At 36.8% G+C, this 21,543-nt stretch overlaps 1 protein-coding gene across 2 annotated transcripts in view; it reads right to left on the reverse strand.

Annotated features, from left to right (window-relative positions):
- Positions 1 to 21,543, reverse strand: part of LOC148944404 (uncharacterized) — a 110,753-nt gene that overhangs the window by 20,123 nt on the left and 69,087 nt on the right. For both annotated transcript variants that reach the window (XM_089099663.1, XM_089099662.1), the window contains exon 4: positions 1,043 to 1,219. In XM_089099663.1, coding sequence (XP_088955789.1) covers positions 1,043 to 1,219 — 177 coding nt within the window. The remainder of the gene's footprint in view (positions 1 to 1,042; positions 1,220 to 21,543) is intronic.

Here is a 21,543-nt window from a genome sequence, read left to right on the forward strand (position 1 = left end):
TTCAGAAGGGTACCTACCTCCCGGGAAGTTATGATGCTGGTAGACTCCAAAATAAGAATTTGAGAGAAAATTTCCAGGAACAGTTGAATACTAAACTAGAGAGTTTAAAATCTGACAATGTAGAAGATGGATGGAACAATTATAGGAAAACAATTTGTGAAGTTGCTGATGGCGTCTTAGGGAAGAAGGCTTGGAGCGCAGCTAGGAATTTTAGTGAAAAAGATTTATGTTTATCAAGAATTATCTGAGTGATAGATATTATGAAAACAAAAGGAATGTTACTATTGAATGAGATTCTGAAGCATGATGGTTCTGAAGCATGGGCGCTCTGAAAACCAGATGAAGATTTGCTCGATGTCTTCTAAAGAAATTGCCTACGGATTGTTCTGCGTACCCGGTTGACTGGCCGTATTTCAAACAGTAGGCTGTACGAAAAGTTTGGTTCAATGCCACTTTCTAGGCCGGTAATGAGAGAAAAGTTGAGATGGCTAGGGCACATTCTGCGATGAAGGATGACAGATTGCCGAAAGATTTTCCTCTTCGGCCAACCGTCTAGGGCTAAACGGAAAGCAGGTGGTCCGCAGCTGGGGTGGGATGTCAAAAAGAAAGATTTAAGAGAAACGGGAAGTTCCTTGGAGGGTGTAAAGAGGGAAGCTTTGAATAAATTGGGATGGACGAGGAGCGTGCGTAGCTGTGATGACCTCAGGCGGCTTGGTGCTGCGGTGAGTTGATAGTAGCAGTAGTAGTATATCTCCTGAATTCAAGCTTCAGCACCTCCTCTACGATGAGTTCAGTGAAAGTTTAACTTATCTAGTGCTCAAGAATTAAGACAGTTTTGTCTTAATTCTTCGAAACAGAATTTCGAACAGTTTGGGGAAATAAAAACCCTATGTACATTTCCTTAAAGACAATGTTTACAAAAAAAGTCAGATTCTTAGAACATCATTCGTTGGTATATAGACCCTCGTTACTGGAAACAGCTAAATAGACAAACTCAACTAGTAATAGAAAAAGCAAAACACTCAATTTTTGCAGTTTTTACCTTTTCAGCAGTATTTTCAAAAATAACTTCAACTGACTCATCAGCAAGATCAATATTTGCTACACGTTCTGTAGTACTTTTTAGAAAACTGTTAACAGTGGAACATAGTTTCGGGATCTCAATGATACCAGGCGTTCTAATTGTTTCCGCAATGATTTCTAGTTCTTCATCTTCATCCTGAAAATTAATTTTTAATTAATACTATTTATTAAGTACCACATATTTGCTCCATAGATATTCTTAGTAGAAAAAATAAAAACTACCAACACATAAACCCAAAAGCAAGACAACATGTATACACACAAAAAGAGACAGATGAATGCCCCCCCCCCCCCCCAAAAAAAAAACACATGAAAAGTATGTGACAAGGTGCGGAACCTTGATATCTGGGCCTGAAAAAAAAAAAAAAAAAAAAAAAAAAAAAAAAAAAAAAAAAAAGGAGCTATGACCTGACAAGGCGCAAAAACGTAGCAACTTGGCATACAAACAATCCAAGTTCACGCTGCAATTTTTCCCGCGGATGGAAATGAGCGAAGTCGTGAATAAGTGCAAAACTTAGCTATATCCCAGCTACTTAATGACTCAGTGCTAAAACAAGCAAGTCCTGACTCGATGAAAAATAAGTTATACCCTAATTGATTCGGTACAAAATCGAACAAAGTCCAGAGTCGGTGTTAAAGCAGCTTCGGTCGAGCTGTACTTATCCCCCCCCCCCAATGCAAATTTTTTTAGCAATTTTTTTTAGCCTGATAACACTTTGTTTAGATCGGAAACTAGCAATAATTTTTCATCTGTGTGATTAGAGAAATAAAGTGGTAATACCACCCTCGGGCGTCCTACCCAGCCTACCGCCATTTTTAAATAAAAGATAGACATGTTGAGCCTTGGTTGAACCAGAAGCACGTAAGAAATTTAAAATATGTAATTGGTAAGCCAAACCGGACCAGTGGTCACTCTAGCGTCCTCATTCCATGGTCAGATTTTTAGCAGAAACGTAGGAATGGCGTGGTTTGCTCGAACCAGAATTTTGCAAGGAGGACTCCTCCTGTGCCTACTACACCAGCTTTTTTTTTTTAGCAAAAAGGTCTGCATGTGGCACCTATGAGTCATCCTAGTCAAGTAGTTAGTGCACTAAACTGGAAATCCCTTGTCCGTCAGGACAGGAGTTCGAGTCCTGGTGTCGCTGGTTATTTCTTATGGAACGGGTATTGGTGGTGTGACTCTGCAAGCTCAGCCAGAGTTAACCCATCTATAAATGGGTACCTGGAGAAACCTGGGAAAAAACGACGGGAGGTGACGGATGATTTGCCACTACCACGCATTGCACTCCTGGCCGAAGGCAGAGAATCAGGAGATCTGTATCTGCGCTATGTAGATAATTGGTCAGAATGCGAAAAAGTTCTTATTTTAAATTTAAGATTGATACAAGTATAAAAATAGTTTTACGATCAGAAAAATTCACCAAGTGCTGAGTTTTTATCAATGAAGGGAAAAAAATATAACAGTTACAGTAGCTTAGAAGTACAATAATAATAATAATAAAAAATTAAGAAGAAAACCAGAATAAGTTTATACAAACAAAACAGCAAATGGGCATTAATAATGCAGAATCAAGAAACATTATAATGGTGAAAAATCAAAAAGTTATGCTGGCAAAAACCTCGGTGAGAATTTAAAATGTGTATCTAATCAATGTGTATCTAATACAGGGTTGCCACCGTCAGTAGGATTTTACTAGATCTAGAAAATTTTTTTTTAGTAAATTTAGAGGATCTAGTAAATTTCCCGAAATCTAGTAAAAACTAGTAAAAAGTTTATAGTAAACAAAACTTTTTTTTATTTTCCATGAATTCAGGGAAAAAAATTATCGTAAACATATGACAATTTCCAATTTTTGCTTGTCTGTTTTACAATTTACAATTTTACTTGTCCGTCTCAGAGACAGACAAGCAGTCACCTATTTTCATAAACAGACACTTCACTTCCGGATTCTAAAGGCCGACAAAATCAGCTTTCTGCGTATCAAATCTTACCAACTAAAAATGAAGCTATAATGACACTTGGATTTGTGATGATTGGGAATCTATTGGAATCAAAACAAAAGCCAACCACCCAAGGTGATTAGGTGAATCTCCTCAGTTTGAAAATTTTTATAGAGAAAAAAGGAGCATGCTGAGAGAAATTAAAAGTAAGTAGAAATGTAACATTATATATATATATATATATATATATATATATATATATATATATATATATATATATATATATATATATATATATATATATATATATATATATATATATATATATATATATATATATATATATATATATATATATATATATATATATATATATATATATATATATATAAGTAGTATCGGTATACGCACTTTAACACCTACATTCACACCTACAAGACCATGCACACTTTCACACCTACATTCACGCCTACAAGAATATGGTCAAAAGTATAATAGATATGAAGCGTACAAGAAACTGTTTTTTTTTGTTATTGATAAGAATTGCACAAGATTGTACCGTTTGACGTAGACATTTTCTAAGAGTCGATCAGAGACAGCGATGGTTGCTCAATATACGATAACTTAATTAGTGATTGGATATGAATAAAAGGACGGGTTTTCGTTAAAATTCATATTAGTAGGAAAATTTAATTTAAATAGAATAGTTTATTGGCGAGGATAATAGTAGAGAGAAATAAGTGTTACATTTACATTGTTGGAGATTAATGATGGAGTTGGCAGCAGTAATGATATACGAGTATCCGATGTTGCTGTGGAAATAACCCAAGGTTGTAGACTGTGCCTTAAAAGAGGCGATATGTATACTAGATACGTGATATCATTAAGCAAGTTTAAGCAGGAGGAGCAACTATGCTTTGCTGGAAAAGGGAATATTCTCCATATAAATAAACTTCGGTCAGCATTAGATGTCCTATCGAAATATATTGATGAGAACAAAATGCATCAGTGAATATTATTGTTGTAATTATGCTCAATAAAATTGTTTCTAAATCAAAGGTGTTTTTCTTCCTATAGTAGATTAGCGTTTATTTTTTAGAGTAGAAAAAATTCTGGTTAGTCTGTAGTTGGTTGTGAGTGTTAGGACTCTAAGAAATGGATAGATTTGAGAAAGAGCGAATCATGAGGAATCTAGTGCTTATGGAAAAACTTTGATTCTAGATTACGATTTTCTAGAGCTGTCTATTCAAAGGAAGATATTTTCTCGGGGAATGCTTGTCGATATAATGAAAACTAATTCTCCATCGTTAGGTTTTTGCATGAAGCTTCTATATTGTGGCCCGAGTGTAGTTAAACAATTTACTAATATATTGATAAAGAAATGGCAAAATAATATTGTCGATATGCTTTTAAACATTAGTTTAGAAATTTAGGACTTTTTTCACATGAGAAAGCTGGTGTTCAAGGATGATTTACTCCTCTTTCTTTCTCACAGACAATTTTTTTGTTGTTTCTAGCTCAGTTTCATTGTGGCAGTGAGTGTCAACACATAAAAAAAATGTTCCATACATGTCCGCTATGTGTGTACACACTGGGCAGTTGGTCATCATGTGAGAATTCCACAGTGATTGATGAGTATGATGAAAAGTGTAGATTATGCAACCCGTGTAAATTGCTTAGAGAATATGCTGTACAAATTAAAGGTTGTAATTACTGTCTTGAAAAGGTGTGTGACTCTCATCCTAGTGGCCAGCTATGCTCCAATTGTCACTATGATAAATGTAATCAGTGGGAGAATACATATCCCGGTATAATTTGAAAGAATCCTAAGCGTGATTGTACTTTATTGCTACCAGACTGGTATCGCCGTGGTTTTAGATTGTTCTGGGAGGAGGAGCCGGGTCAGCGATTCAACTGTTGGAACAACAAAAGAATATGGTTTCTACGTCATCGTTGTGAAGACAATGGGTGTTACGATTATAAGCCCACTGATTTTTATTTGGCTGTGACGGAATGTGATTCAACACTTGAGGACACTGTTTGTGAAATTCCTTCAAATAAGCAAATTGAAACATGTGAATTCTATAGAATGAATGAGAATAGTATCATTGACTATACAAAGAGATATGACAAGAGTGAAGTCACACTCTACTGCAGAAAATGGGAGTCTGAAATTGCAGTACATCAGGATCAGGACACTGTCAATTCAGATAATCTACCCGCACTAGTTGTTTTCGACAAAGACCTATACCTAGTAGAAGATGAAATCTAAAGAGTAGAAAAGTAGTTTAATCATGTATATAAATTTTTATCACTTATTGATAAACAATTTCCCATACATTTGTAGAACATTTTATTCGTGGAGTACTAAAATCAATCTTAAACACGTTTGTAAGTATATTTTCCACTAAAACGTCGCTCAATCGATTTAAGTCAGCATAGATGTAGAGAAACTGTTTGTAAGCGTGGCCACGATATATGAACATGAAAAAGAGTAGCGCAAGAAAGCCACATGTCTTAGTCGTTAAATCTTGTACTCTTGGTTGATTTTGAATAATGGTTTTCCCACTGCTTTCAATAAAGTTGCTGATGTATGGCGTGTAGAATTTATACGATAGGCCAAGAGGATAAAAAAAATTCAATATTCTTCGCTGTTTGAAAGATGCATAGCCAATGGCCAGTTTTCAAAGTCGATGGACTGCTATTAACAATGATTAGGGTATTGTTAACACTTGGAATTTTTTCAATGAAGTCCGACGGTATACAATAGGACTTGTACTGGGATATGTATGGATCCATACTAAATACGTTGATTATTTGGTTTGTGTTCATGGTGCTAGGTCTAGTAGAACACTGCCGTCGGATGTGGTCTCCCAATAGGTTTCAAAATGACTCAGTGATATTAGCGTGATACTCTCAGTAAAAGCATCGGCAAATGTACACTCTAGACGTACATTCCCTGTTCGTACTATGCTCATATCCTGAGTCCCCGACAAGTCCAAAACAATTACCCCATGATTTTTTGAAAACATTGAATCGGTTATTCCATTTTCGAATAGTTGAGAGTCATGATCTAGGGATTGCATGGTCAACTCGTACAGAGTTCTATAGGATTCTTTGTCAAATGAAAGAGTGTACAGTGGAATACCATTCACTTTGCAAACAAGGCTAGATAGACCAAAAAAATTAAAATCATGGGGGGATTCAGTCCCGGATCCAACGGCACTGCCACTCTTCACAAAGGCCAAAGCCAATTTTGATGAGTTTTCTCCATTGATAAATGATGAATCGCTATAGCTACGAGAGCCGGTGGCAATGTGACGTTGATTGGTGATCGAATGGGGGACAAGAAGTTTAATGTTGTTACCATTGGCTCTTAGCTTTTCCACTGCCCATGCAACAGAGCTCATAACCTGTTGTTTTCGGACGTGGAGAATTGTCAATGTGATAATGACATTTGCATCGGGTGCTGCAGGAAGTGTTTTTCTCAAAATGAAATTTGATGGGGCCAGCTGTAACTTTATGTCAATCTTTAAATTGGGGGGTAGCCGTTGGGATATATTGAATATCTCTTGGTTTAATTTTCCAACCAGATGATACTCCTGGGTCACTGCAGGAGTCAACTCGCCGTCAGTATCAACACCTGATTGATATTCATAGCCCAATGATTGTCCTCTCAACTCCTTGTATGCCTTTGGTGTCATCATCATAAATTGTATGTAGCTTGCATAGTTGGATAAATTATTGCTAGTGCTCACCAATGTACCAATGTAATAAATGCACCAATGCACCAATGTACAATGCACCAATATAATAAATGCATTAATTTGTTTGAATAGGTTGTGTAGAATACAGTTTTCATAGGAGAGACCATCAGCAGCATTTGGAGTTGTATTATCTGACTTTTTTTTCACCTCAACATTTAAATCAATAAATGTTGATGACAAATCAATGAAAATATTTCATTGGAAATATTTGAAAGTGTATATTTTCCGAGAGGGGTTGTTGGGGATGAAATTGTTCATAGCAGCCATACTTGACACTGACATCAACATTTTCAGCATTGAATAGATTCAATGAGGAACTAATTGATGGATATGATTCCTTGTGGGGGAGATAAGGTCATCTTAAGAGAAGAAGTCCTCTTTTGATCTAACAATCTTTTTCTTTTTCTTCTTCTTCTGCTGCTTATTGGTCTTCCTTATTTTATTCCTCAAAGTCTTTGTTGATGTCCTTCGCTTCCCGCCTGGGTGGAGACTGATGAGTGAATGACGCGCAAGCATCCTTTTCAATTCCTCCCCATTGTTCCGAGATTTTAGTTGCTCACCAACGGTTCTTGCTGAAGATCTAATATTTTCCTTAACACTCTCCTCGAAATTCTTGCCTGACCCCCAGTCCTGTAGTGTGGAGGCAGCAAAATTTGATGCAGCAGGTACAAGATATTTTCTGGCAAGGGGTAGCGCAGAACGAAATATCCTAGCAAACCAGCTACCAAGACCATAGCCAGACATTGTAGTACGTCCCTTGTAGAAGTTCAATCCATTGCCTATTTGACGTGGACTCAAAGCACCAACATAACAATCGATATCGGGACAGACAAATGGAATTCTTCCATTTTTCATTTTAGGTGTTTATGCTGTCTCCGAAAATGGGTCGAAAATGACATGTAATCACTGCTAAACCTTTTGTTATTGCTAGAGGATCACCCAATTCACTTCTTAGTGTTAACTGACAGAGTTCCAAATACGAAGTGTTTACAGGAACATACTGAAGATGCTTTATATTATAGTGATGAACAAGTTCATGAGATATTTTTCGTTAAAGAACACGTTACATTTGAATTACCAACTCTCGATGTTTCCACAAAGGATGCATAGAGAAATATGCAAGAGTCTGAGGCGAAACCAGGTCGATAATCAGCAAAAATAACTTGATCTATCCCGTAAACGGTGCCAGCATTTTTCCTATTGATCATATTCTGTTTCAAGCCAAGAACGTCTCTCAGGTTATTATTGATAATAATTATGTCAATGTTAACAGGTGAGGTAATGTAAATCCTATCGTGTTCCAATGAATAATTAAAATGGAATGTACCATTCCTACGATATGAGATTTTTCTATTGATTGTGCGACACAAATCTCCCATATTATTGTATTCAATATATTTCAATTTGGCATGTGGATATTCGCTAGATTTAAGTGCTTCAACCCATTCATAGTCGACAAAGAGTGTCCAATCGAATGGTATAACCTTTATATCATACACACGATCCTTTCTCAGGATGTCATAGGTATTTTTGTGAATACAATTGACAAGAGCCACTTCATACGCACCGTAAAATTTGATGGCGGGGGAGAGTTTCGTCCAAAAATGACTTTTCGTATTCAAGTTGTTGGAGAGAGGATCGGAAAAATTGGACATAAGAGTTACATAGAAATCACTGGGCATTGTCAATATCTTCAACACCGATCCAAGAATCAAAATCAGAGTTGTATCCTAGCCACCGAACAAGTAACTGTTTCTTACCCCTGCGAGTACGTGTCTTTAATATATTTTCAATGTTATATATTCCACTATTATTTTTAAACTTTTGTAGTTTATAGTCATAAAAGTTGCCAATATTCTCTTCATATTTGGTATAGCACAGACGAAAGGTTTCGGATTTAGGGTCTAGGAGTTTTGCCACTTTAAAACGTTTTGTGGACCACAAGTAATTTCCCTTTTTAAAAAAATTAGTTGTTCTATTAATTCGAACAGTATCACCAACATTGAATTTATTTTTCTTCTTGACAATCGTTCCATTGGAATATTGTTTAAGAAAGGTGTCAATTGTATCATGATCAGAATGATGAACTTCCGTTGGGGATGAGTTGGATTCCGTTGAACATGATTTTATCTAAATCCTGAATAAAAGCCGGTGTATTTTTCAATGTACAATATCTTGAAATTAAAAGTCAAATAGTTCGTATCTGATTGTATGCTGAGAGCAGAAATTTAGGGGTACCTGGATAGATTTGTTTATTGAGAGTTATTAGGGAGCTAGAATCACGAACAACTCTGTAGATGATATAGTAGGTGCAGTTTAATGCAAGTGTTAGCATACATTTGCTCTGATGAAAGAGATTTTGTAGAACCAGAGTAACGGAAATCTGTTCATGATGAGAGCGAACAGTGTACAATTGTAGCATTTCCTGGGACCATTGTTCAATAGATTCAGCCTGATCGTCAATAATCAGCCAAGAGTTTGGTTCAATAATGCTGAAAACATCAAGTCCCTGCATGAATTGTATCTGCACCAGTTCCGTCGTGGCAATTGCTTTTATTTTATCGTATGACTCCCGCCAAATACTGTAACAGTAGTAGATTTTTTTCGGATTTTCCACAAACATTTTATAACAATTTTTAATTATTTTAGTTAAGAGTGTTTTTTTGCCTGACATTGACGGTCCACGCAGAAACGATCTGAATGGTGTTTTAAATTGATACATCTTCCCTTCAACAGTTCACCCAGACAACTAACTGTAGACTCTGGCTGTTTAATGACTAAATAATTTCCCTATTACTACTCCGTTCAAGAATAATAAGAAGACGAATAAAGAATCATATTTTCTTTTATTATACATAGAAAATTAACAACACTTAAAAAATATTACATTGAAAAAAAAACACATTAAACATGAAAAAATTCACTTTTTTAAATTTATTTATAATAAAAAATACAACATTTACATAAGCACTAGAAAAAACACTTATTATTTACAGCATTTTAAATTTTGGGATCCCCCACCCCCCCGGGCGCAGCAGCGGCGGCGGCCGCGGGGTCCATTGCGGTGGGCTAAGAAGCGCCGCGGGGCAGGGAAGTGGGAGGCCCGCTGTGGTGGGCCCGGGCCGGGGCATTGAATAGTGGAAATTGCTATACCTTGCACACACATTGAAAATTGGTTGTGATAAAGAAAAGATAATAAAAAAAACACCCCATTACCCAAAAAATCCTCTTACCCAATTTGGACTTTTTTTAATGAACTTAAGTTAATTTTCCTAAACCGAGTTGTTTTATGTAATCCATATAATAAACTAGGTATGAAATTAAATAATGAACGTATGATAGTACCCTCACACCGTCCTCAAGTACATATACTTTGTCCGATATGGCCGACATGACCTTTTTCTCAACTCTAACTGTGTAGTTTTTAAATTGTAAAGAGCGAATCGCCATCACTTTCGCTCTTGGCACTAAACTACGTTCGACACAGTTTCTATACATACTCATGTCGAAATTATTTTTTACAAAGTGTGTAGGTACCCCTTTGCAAACTTGTTTGATATCCTTGTTGTGCGTTTCCACACAGTATACCTTCGGACCAGGAAATACAACACTGGATATCAGATCGCTACCCGTTTCAGATTTTAGCATTAACAATTGATTTGGGGCCTGACGTTTCACTAACTCTGGGTAGAGGGATTCATCCCACTTAGTGTATTCTACTCGTGAGCTAATGTACTCGCCTTTTTCCAAATTATTCAATAGATTTTCAGTTTTGACTTTTAACAGGAGTGAATCAGTGTCCCCGTAATACACTTGAACTTGTCCCTCAATCGGCCACTGTACCTTGCATACATTATAATAAAATGACAACATGTGTTTCTTGGATATTTCAGTTATTGCACTCCCACCTGCAATATTTTTATTTAAAATAATGTTCCTTTTCTTGCGGTGTAGGAGCACCATATCAGAGTCTATGATTGTGAACGATGTGAAGTTTGGATCCACAATGATTCGAGCACAATCTTTGGTGTTAGTTACAATGCCACATCGACTTCTGTTTCGTATGCTTTCGCACATTTTACCGAGGGCTGAGTTCAAAATGAGTTTATAGACTTCTTTTTCAACTCTCGTTTTCGCTTGTGAACGCTTACTAACAAAGGTGTCAATAAACGTTTTCATGTAAGGCTTTTGATCAAATTATTGGGCTCTATGAATCTTTGTGACTTTGAAACCATTGGACATCATCCATTTCAATAGCACGTGATGAACATATTCTGTTTCGGGTTGAGGTCGGCAATTGGTTTTTGTTTTGAAGGTACCCGGTGCATGCTCCCATCCTCTACTAGAGATAAATTGTAGTGGCTCAGAGAGGCCCTTCCCACCGGTCTATTTATGGACGGAAAAACAAAGTCTTTTACCGAGTCATGGATTTCCATGTGTATTTCACCGTCCATTTAAAAAAACCATCCCTGTGCCCCATTCTCCTCAACGCTGGCAATGTCGGGGAAATTAGAAGCACAAGGATTTTCGAGCCATTTATAATTGCCACACGGCTAATAGTAGTGAGAGATTGCCGATGGGTAATGATAATTCATATCCAAAAAAACTGCGTCCGACTTTTCATCGGTGTGCTGTCCGGTCGGATCAATTTTCATGATACGATCCCCGTGAAAAACATAACCACCACTCATTGATCTCTCTATAAACAGATGCTGATCCAAATCGGCGATCAAACCTATTTCTTATTTGCTGATATCAAGTATCTAGTCCATAACCAAATGTGGAGTGGAAAAATAATAGCCTAAATCCAACCCAAATTTCCAATAGATGTTATCCGTAGTTTAAAACATAATGTCCAGAAGAGTGAGTACGTCACTGGCCAAGTATAGTTTACTATAATCCCTCCCATTTTTACATCCACCCTTTGCCCAAACCCTCTTAGAAAATTCGTAGTCGCTAGTGGTGCAATCACTCTCAGTAAGATTTGTAAAAAGCTTAAATGGGCAGTAGTGACACCTCATCTAGCCTCAAGCCAGAGTTGTAATAATCATATGGATATTTACCCTTACATGTTAATAAATCATACATTTCATCATCGGGGAAGTGCTGTTTAAGGAGGGGGAAGCTATCAAAATTGTCTCTTTTCTGTACCTGAATCAATTGACTTAAAGATTTGGGGAAGAAGCTGAAAGAGTCTAAAAAACGGATTTTATTCAGGCACGTGTTACCCTTGTCAACTGTTTTCCACATGAATTCTAGCAGCAGTAGCTTCTCCGATGATTTGGGTATGAAATTATATGAAAAAAGAACCATCTATCCATGCGTCATCTACAACTCCACCCTAGGCAATGCGGGCCAACGACGGTAGAACAAACTTTAAGTCTTAATTGGAATTGTGTATAAAAACAGCTACGAAATATTGTTGTATAACCTTTAAAATGCATGACTGGTTTGCAACATACCGAAAGTTACTCCCTCCCGACAGAATTTCCTGCTATACAAGATCGATGTTGATTAATTTCCTCTATCCTCTATTCCCTCCATACGAATCGAAATCTCAAATGTACCTACCCCACATGTAACGAGTTTGATAGGCCATTATGTCATCTGGTGATAGGAGCATAGGATAGTTTGTGTAACGAAGGCGCGAAATTGCACCGATCGCTGTTTTGATTAGACTGACCAATGCCGAGCGCATGCAGTCTTCACCGTCACTCAACATCTCAACTACATCCAGCACTTGCATGGTATTATTGGAATCTCGTTGCGCGTGAGCGTAAGAGACCCCTATGGCTTCATGTATTTTAACACGATTTGAATTTGACGGATCGCACACGTCTGTCAGTTTCGCTTCGCAGTCTAAAGCGATTTTATTGCTCTGCAGGAGCGTGTTTTGGAAATTTTTAAAACGTAAGATCGCTCTATCTCCGCTTACCGTCTCCACAGCCTGGTATCCATGACGTTTACAGTGTTTCATAAGATCCTTTAACTTTAAATCAGAGTGAAATCTTGAGAAGCATGTTGGACAGTAATAACACACACCACCTCGCTTTTTACCCTCCCTCAAAACCCTACTAATATCGGTAATTGGATTAAAATGACCAATTGAATCAGGGTCTATGGGTGGAGTGTATAGAAGCCACACCCAATGTTCTACTGATTCAATTGAAGGAGCCCGCACTGGAAATAATACCCCCTTTTTATCGGAACACTGGCCCCCCTTAAATTATGTTTCATTCTGTAACACCGTGACACCAATCTTAAAATGTCCACTAGCCCACTCAAAAATATCTATTCCTTTTAGTGTCACATGAAATTGACCATTTAAACAATTAAAATCTACTTTGGGGAAATTTGAACCCTCCCAACCATTAACTGCCATTTTATCCAACTTTTTCTTAGTGGTATCCTCGCGCAGAGGTCTGTAGGCGCCAATTAAAAATGCATACTTGAAACACTGTAGCCTCGTATCGAAACAGATTCGTTGTATCCCCTTACATCTCTCTAAATCTGAATGGTATTTTAATTCAATTGCCCTCTCTCCCCCAGCCCCACCTCTTACAATAAAATCCTTTTTAAATCTATAAATATTAACGTTTAAACTTTCAATATATAAAACCACAGATCCAATACCCCCCTCGTTATAATTTTCCCACTTACTTTGAATACTATTAGCCCAGTTTAGAAAAACCTCCCCGTAATTTGATAAATGCGGGCGAATTGCCAACATCTCTGTGTGCAAGTATTTCGAATACACCTCGCCCGCATTTTCATTAAAAAATTCTTTTTAGTGCTATTGATGCTTTTAAACTGACCCCCACCCCCCCCCCCCCATCTGTTGTTCAAGAATGGCTCGGATCATATTAGTATATAAATGTGTAATTGCCGAGGGATCTGTTATTATATCCCCCGACACTATAGAGTTAAAGGGATCACCGAAATTGGTACTGTAGACCTGTGTGGGATGTAAGGCAGAGTTTGATAAAAAAATCAGGAAGATGGGTTACTTGTGTTGTTGTTGCTGGATTACTACTACTACTATTAATAGCACTAGGTATATCATTAAGCGGAATGGTGGGGGGTGACACAGAATTGTCAATAGCATCACCCCCAGTCTGTTCATTTGCAATGGTTTGAGATGGCATGAAATCCCCTAGGCCTGTTAGTACGTATTCCAAGGTGTTTGGGGATAGCTGATCAAGCCAGCCTGTATTGTCCTGTGATGGAATTTCTTTATGAGGACCCGGTTCAGATGCACTAGTAACATCCCCTAAATGCTCACGCATAAATCTATCTGCCCACTCCGTGTCCTCTATCAAGTCAATGTCACAATTTAAATCATCTATGCTGGCCATGTCCCCAAAACAATCGTTAAGAAAACCCCTATGCCACTCCATTTGTCTAGAACTAATGTAGGTTCATCTCTGAACTCCATTGGTGGTACTAGAATTGGTTCAGGTTCAGTAAATGCTGATGTTTCATGACCCAATGGTGCTGCTATTTCATTAATCTATAGAAAAAAGGTTTATTTTCTATGTGAAATAAGCATTATTTCATAAAGTTGAAAAATCATGTTCATTTCTAGTCGCATGTTTACCCGAATATTTAATAAGCACCATTTTTCTACACCACCAAAAAAACTCCATTCCTCCTAGAGTTATCTAAAATTAATAGTTACCCCTCATCTTCTACAGTAAGTTCAGAAAGACACAATAGCCTTATCTACAGTGAAGCATTTTTCTGGTCGTATTTTTACCCGAATATTTAATACGTACCATTTTTCCGCACCATCCACAAAACTCAATTCCTCTTAGCATTATTTAAAGTAAATAGTTACCCCCGCCCCCAGAAAGTTCAGAAAGACATGATGCCCTATTTACCCTGAAGCATTTTTTTAGTTGTATGTTTACCTGAATATTTAACACGTACCATTTTTCCGCACCACTCACAAAACTCAATTCCTCCTAGAATTATTTAAACTAAATACTTACCCCCCCCCCCCATCTCCCACAGAAAGTTCAGAAAAATACAATAGCCTTATTTATAGTGAAGCAGTTTTCCACTCGTATGTTTACCCGAATATTCAATACGTACCAATTTTCCACATCTCCCACAAAACTCAAATCCTCCTAGCATTTTTTAAGTAAATAATACGGTATGAGGTAGAGGCAAAATACCTACATTTACTAATTCAAACTGCATTTGTATACCTGAAGCCCCCGGCAAAGCATGATGGGGGGCCCCCTCACCATCTTGAGTAGACAAGACTGTTGCATTATGAGAAAGCATTCATTCGCTTTTAAATTTTCTGCCAGATTCCATAGAGGTTTGTGCAGAGCTGACACTGGCGTGAGAGGGTCCTGGTTGGTCCAGAGAACTTGTAATGGATGCCCGTGCAGTTTGCATCGATGTGGTATCGTTCCATCTTGGTCTCTTTTCTGGGGGAGAGTAATTGTATGAATCCACCTCCTCCTTAAAAAAGAAGAAAAATTTAGTAAGGAAATAATAACCTCTCTTTTACAGATAAATTGCCCTCTAGAGTTTATTCTGATGTTTTTAGCGCTCTATGTCTTAGCGCTTTAGAAATATTAAAAAAAGCTTCTAAAGTAAAATTTTGGAAAATTTTGAGTTTGGGGGGAAGGGGGATTTCAAAAAGATTTTGCCATAAAATAAATTGTCGTCTAAAGTTGATTCTGATGTTTGTAACGCTTTATGTCTTAGCGATTTAGAAATATTTAAAAAGCTTCTAAAGTAAAATTCTGGAACATTTTGAGTTTGTGGGGGGAAGGAGGATTTCAAAAAAATCTTTCCAAGATATAAATTGCCCCCTAAAGTCAATTCTGATGTTTGTAGCGCTCTATGTCTTAGTGCTTTAGAAATATTTAAAAAAAGCTTCTAAAGTAAAATTTTGTAAAATTTTGAGTTTGGGGGGAAGGGGATTTCAAAAACATCTTGCCATAACATAATTTATCCTCTAAAATTGATTCTGATGTTTGTAGCGCTCTATGTCTTAGCGCTTTAGAAATATTTAAAAAAAAGCTTCTAAAGTAAAATTTTGGATAATTTGGAGTTTGGGGGGGTAGGGGGATTTCAAAAACATCTTCCCATGATAGAACTTACCCCCTAAAGTCAATTCTGATGTTTGTAGCGCTCTATGTCTTAGCGCTCTAGAAATATTTAAAAAGCTTCTAAAGTAAAATTATGCGTTTTGGGGGAAGGGGGATTTCAAAAACATCTTCCCACGATATAAATTACCCCCTAAAGTCAATTCTGAGTTTAGTGTAATATTCTTTAATTAATGATTTTAATATCAATTTTTTAGTATACCATAACGCTAGACCCTATTTTAAATTGACAACATTGTTCAAACATCACTTATGCATCGCATTTCAAAGGCTTTACTCACCTTTAATTTAACAATAAAAAGAATCTACACACACACACACACACACACACGCACACACACACACACACACACACACACACACACACACACACACACACACACACACACACACACACACACACACACACACACACACACACACACACACACACACACACACACACACACACACACACACACACACACACACACACACACACACACACACACACACACACACACACACACACACACACACACACACACACACACACACACACACACACACACACACACACACACACACACACACACACACACACACACACACACACACACACACACACACACACACACACACACACACACACACACACACACACACACACACACACACACACACACACACACACACACACACACACACACACACACACACACACACACACACACACACACACACACACACACACACACACACACACACACACACACACACACACACACACACACACACACACACACACACACACACACACACACACACACACACACACACACACACACACACACACACACACACACACACACACACACACACACACACACACACACACACACACACACACACACACACACACACACACACACACACACACACACACACACACACACACACACACACACACACACACACACACACACACACACACACACACACACACACACACACACACACACACACACACACACACACACACACATACACACAAACACACACACATACACACAAACACACACAAACACACACACACACACACACAAACACACACACAAACACACACACACACCCAAACACACACACACACACACACACACACACACACACACAAAACAAAATAGTGAAAATCATTACGTTGTTATTGAATTTGCAATATTCATTATACTATCTCAATGAATTATTGAGTAGACAGAAAAATAAACAGCGCATGCACTGCTCACACACACACACCCAGTCAATGTGGCATCGTTCCATCTTGCTCCCTATCAATTCTGAGTTTCTGGCTAGAATTACACAAAACCCGTCTTAATCACCAGGCTTTTGTTTTCAGATACGACACGTGCGAAGTTATGCTTCCAAAAGAGACCTTTTCTCTAATTACAAACACAGATGCCTTTAGTTAGACCGGAAAAAGCTTTTTGATAATTGGAAAATGGAAATTTTTGAACGAAATAACTATTTCTACAGAGCTGGGGGGGGAGGGTTTTTGTTTACATAATAGAAAAAAGAGCGTACTTTGCGTTTTCTAGCGAGTATACTTATACTATTGTATGGTTTGTATTGTTGTAGGGGACGGGTGCCTATGCCCCTGAAATTCGAATTTACTGATAAAATTATTTTATTTGGAAATAAATTAAGAAATTCAGTAAACTGTACTCACGCTGAAAATTGAAGTATCCATTGTTTCAAAGTCAATAATATTTAATGTACTATCTATGATATGTTAAAGCATAATGTAAATTAAGTCTTAAGATATGGGAATTATATACAGAATCTCAAGGACGAATACAAAACCAGTCCTTTTATTTTTAACCAATCACCAATCAACTTACCGTATATTGAGCAACCTCTAATGTCTCTGATTGGCTCTTAAAAAATGGATGTTGGCTCAAAAAACCCTCTGCTTTAGTTATATAATTTCGACTATACTCCCAAACCATGTTGGACCACTTTATACCATGCCAGCTTAAAAAAAAAAAATATCCACGTGAACTTACGACGCACATTCTTGTGAAATTTCTTGTGCAATAGAACCTTGACTATTGTTTCATAACATGCTGGGGCACTTTGTAGCGTGCCAACTTTTAAAATCTGCGTGGGTTTTTCCTGTACGCCTCATATCTATTACACTTTTGACCATATTCTTGTAGGCGTGAATGTAGGTGTGAAAGTGTGCATGGTCTCGTAGGTGTGAATGTAGGTGTGAAAGTGTGCATGGTCTTGTAGGTGTGAAAGTGCGTATACCGATACTACTTGTATATATATATATATATATATATATATATATATATATATATATATATATAAAGATTTTTGAACTTGTAGGTTTCGGGAATTTTCAATCATACTATGAAAACGAAAGAAAAGAGGAAAGTAGAAAAAAAGGAAAAAGAAAAGAGGAAAGGAGAAAAAAGGAAATTGATTATCATCCTATAGTAAAAATCAATGTTTCCTAGTGCGTGTGCAGCGTAGCCGCACTCGCCAAAATTTTTTTTGACCATTTAGTAAAAACAGATGCGATTTAGTAAATTTTTCCTCTCTGAATTAGTAAATTCTTCGGGCTCAGGGTGGTAACCCTGATCTAATATTTCAGTCTTCATTCAGTCTTTGGACAGTTAACATCTTAAATAAAAAGTACATTTCACGGATTAACTGTTTACATGTGATAAATTACATCTCACTGACAACCTGTTTGCCTGTGACAAATCTAGACAAGGAGCCTATTGATTTTTGCGTGGAATGAAAGAAATATGTTAAGCTAATATGTGATTACACAAGTAACGAATGACCTTGAAAAAACTTTACCTTTATTTTGAAGATTGTGGTTATGCAATCATTCCGTTAATATAGTTAATGAAGTGGGTTAGTAGTGGCCAGTGAAATGAACGAATAAATAATAACCAAATGTCACAGCAAATATGAAAATATAAAGAACTTTTGAACCGTGTGGCATATATTGATTGAAGATTGCCTTTTTTTGGAAATTTATTTTGCCGTAATCGTCCATTAGAATGGGGAGAAAGAGAAATGATCGGACAGTAAAAAGTTAGGGTGAGAATAAGAGTGGTGATAAATCAAATGAAAGCCTAACGGCAACCCCAAAAACTCTAACAGGGAAGAAAAGGCCTTCGCCGGAAGATTCTATTCTGGATTCGAGTGGCGAATGCTTACGACAGGAATATGAGAAAACAAATGCAGAAAATATCATAAGAATTTTGGAGCTGTTGGAAACTTTATTATCAGACGTAATAGAAATTAGAGTCCCTTCATAGTGTGAAGACTGATGTGCAAAATATACAAAAAACTGTTCGTGAATTGGGAGAAAGATGCACGCGTGTGGAAGGTGATGCAAGAGAAATGAATTATCGGGTAGATAGTTTGAAGTCTAAGATGGAAAATCAGGATTAACTCGTGAACGATTTATTTGCATAAGTTACATAATTAAAAAATCACTCTCTTGTGTTGCAGTATACGGAAAGAAAAAACAACTTATTGTTCTGGAAAATGACGACTGGTTCATTGTCAGATACAAAAAATACCCTTAAAAGAGTGCTAAATGAGGGATTAGAAATGGAAGTGAAGGATATTCCTCCATTTTCAGTGGTACATGAAGCGAGTGACTTTATCAAAATCAAAGTTACTGATTATAAGGACCAATACCGCGTACTGAAAAATGCAAAGAAATTAAGAGGAAAGGACTTGCAGTTTGGAAAACCAGTTTTATTAGTGATGATGTTATTAGAGAGGTGCGCCAAATTAGAAAGGAATTGGTGGTGAAAAGAAAATACTTGATGGAGAGAGGTGTTGAGTGCTGGATACCACCCGTGGTACCGCCGGTTCTTTCTATTAAATCTGCAGGTAATGTTGAAAAGGTTGAATGGTTCAAAGCGTTAAAAATGTAAAGAGTGGTTTTGAGCTAGTTATTTATAGTGTTTGGCAATCATTTTTTTTAGAGAATATATGAAAAGTTATTAAGCATTAAGGTTATAAAATTGGTTTGCTTATAAATGAAGTTGTGAGCCATATTAAGCCCACTAGGTTTTTATTTTGGGAGTTGATATGCGTATACATATCGAAGGGTTTGTTTATTTGTTTTGTTTAATTTTTGTTTCGTATGTCCACTTTGACGGAATATATTTTGTTATTTTTTTTTGTATTTATCTAGGTCTAGATATATGTTTAGTAGATAATGATTTTTTTCGCCACTGCCACCCTCTACCGTCACATACATTAACTTTTATTGATGATGGTTAGAGATATTGTTTTACATCCTGGGAACAGCAATGTCCTTCAACTTGAAAGTCGAAGGGTTGATTTTTCCAGCCAGTTTAATGAAAGAATAACTAGAAATTTAGATATTAATGCTACTGAGATTTTCACAAATGAACCATCAAGGTATATTTTTAAAGAAGGGGCATTACCCTTGTATGGTGATAGGGGCCATTTTGGCATTAACATTTTTCATTTGAATTGTCAGGGATTGAATTCTGCGCATAATTTTTTATCGGAATTAATAAATACTAAGGTCTTTCAGGTGATCGCTTTAACTGAAACATGGTTAAATGATAATAACTCGCAATTACTACATATCCCTGGTTATAATTTATGTGTTAGTGATCGAGAGTATTACCAACATGGAGGCCTAGCAGCTTATATTTAGGCTGATTAAAGGGTTTCAATGAGAGAAGATCTTACAATATATAGAGAGAAAGTTTACGAGTGTTTTGTTTTACATACAACTAGAGAGAATTTGAATTTTTGCATTGTTGTAGCATATAGACCTCCACAGAGCCTGCTCCAAGACCTTAAGAAAGTATTTGAAGAATAACTATTGCAACTTTCGATTAACTCTACGCCATTTTTTATAATGAGAGATTTCAATATTGACCTTATAGATCAGTCATCTGCTTGCACTGAATTTATTAATAGAATTTTATCTAATGGGTTTCATTCTTGTGTAAATATCCCTACAAGAATTACGGGAACATTAGCTAAGCTTCTGGATAACATTCTTTCTAATGTACCCTTGAGTCTTCCCAGGGTCCTTATCAACGATGTATCTGACCACTTTGGAGTTTCAGCTAGCTTTAGAACTGTCACGAAGGTGGTTAAAGGCAAACAATCAAGGATTCCAGTGATCAGTAAAAATGCGATGGTAAAACTTAAAAATGATATAGAAAAGGTGAATTGGTATGATGTTCTAGGCGCAGTTCAGGACGCAAATTCAAAGTTTGTTTTATTTTATGAAAAGTTGCAGAGTTTGATAAGTCAAGCAGTCATATTGAAACCGTTTAATAGAAAGCACTCAAGTAAAAAACCTTGGATTAGTCCTGTGATTTTAAAGCAAATAAATGTAAGAGATAAATTGTTTAGAGCTCAAATAATTAACCCGACACGAGAAAATAAGCAATTATATAAAATTTGTCGAAATAGGTTGAATACAATTTTAAGAAATGAAAAAAAGAAATATTTCGAGAAAAAGTTTAAGGAGGTCGAAGGATGCCCTAAGAAAACCTGGGGACTAATAAAAGAAGTGATTGGATTAAAAATAAATAGTTTCCCTGATGAATTAATTAGTGCAATGG

Source organism: Artemia sp. Qi Xiang Cuo, chromosome 14 (genome assembly GCF_049724085.1).
Source record: "Artemia sp. Qi Xiang Cuo chromosome 14, ASM4972408v1, whole genome shotgun sequence".
Taxonomy (NCBI): domain Eukaryota; kingdom Metazoa; phylum Arthropoda; class Branchiopoda; order Anostraca; family Artemiidae; genus Artemia; species Artemia sp. Qi Xiang Cuo.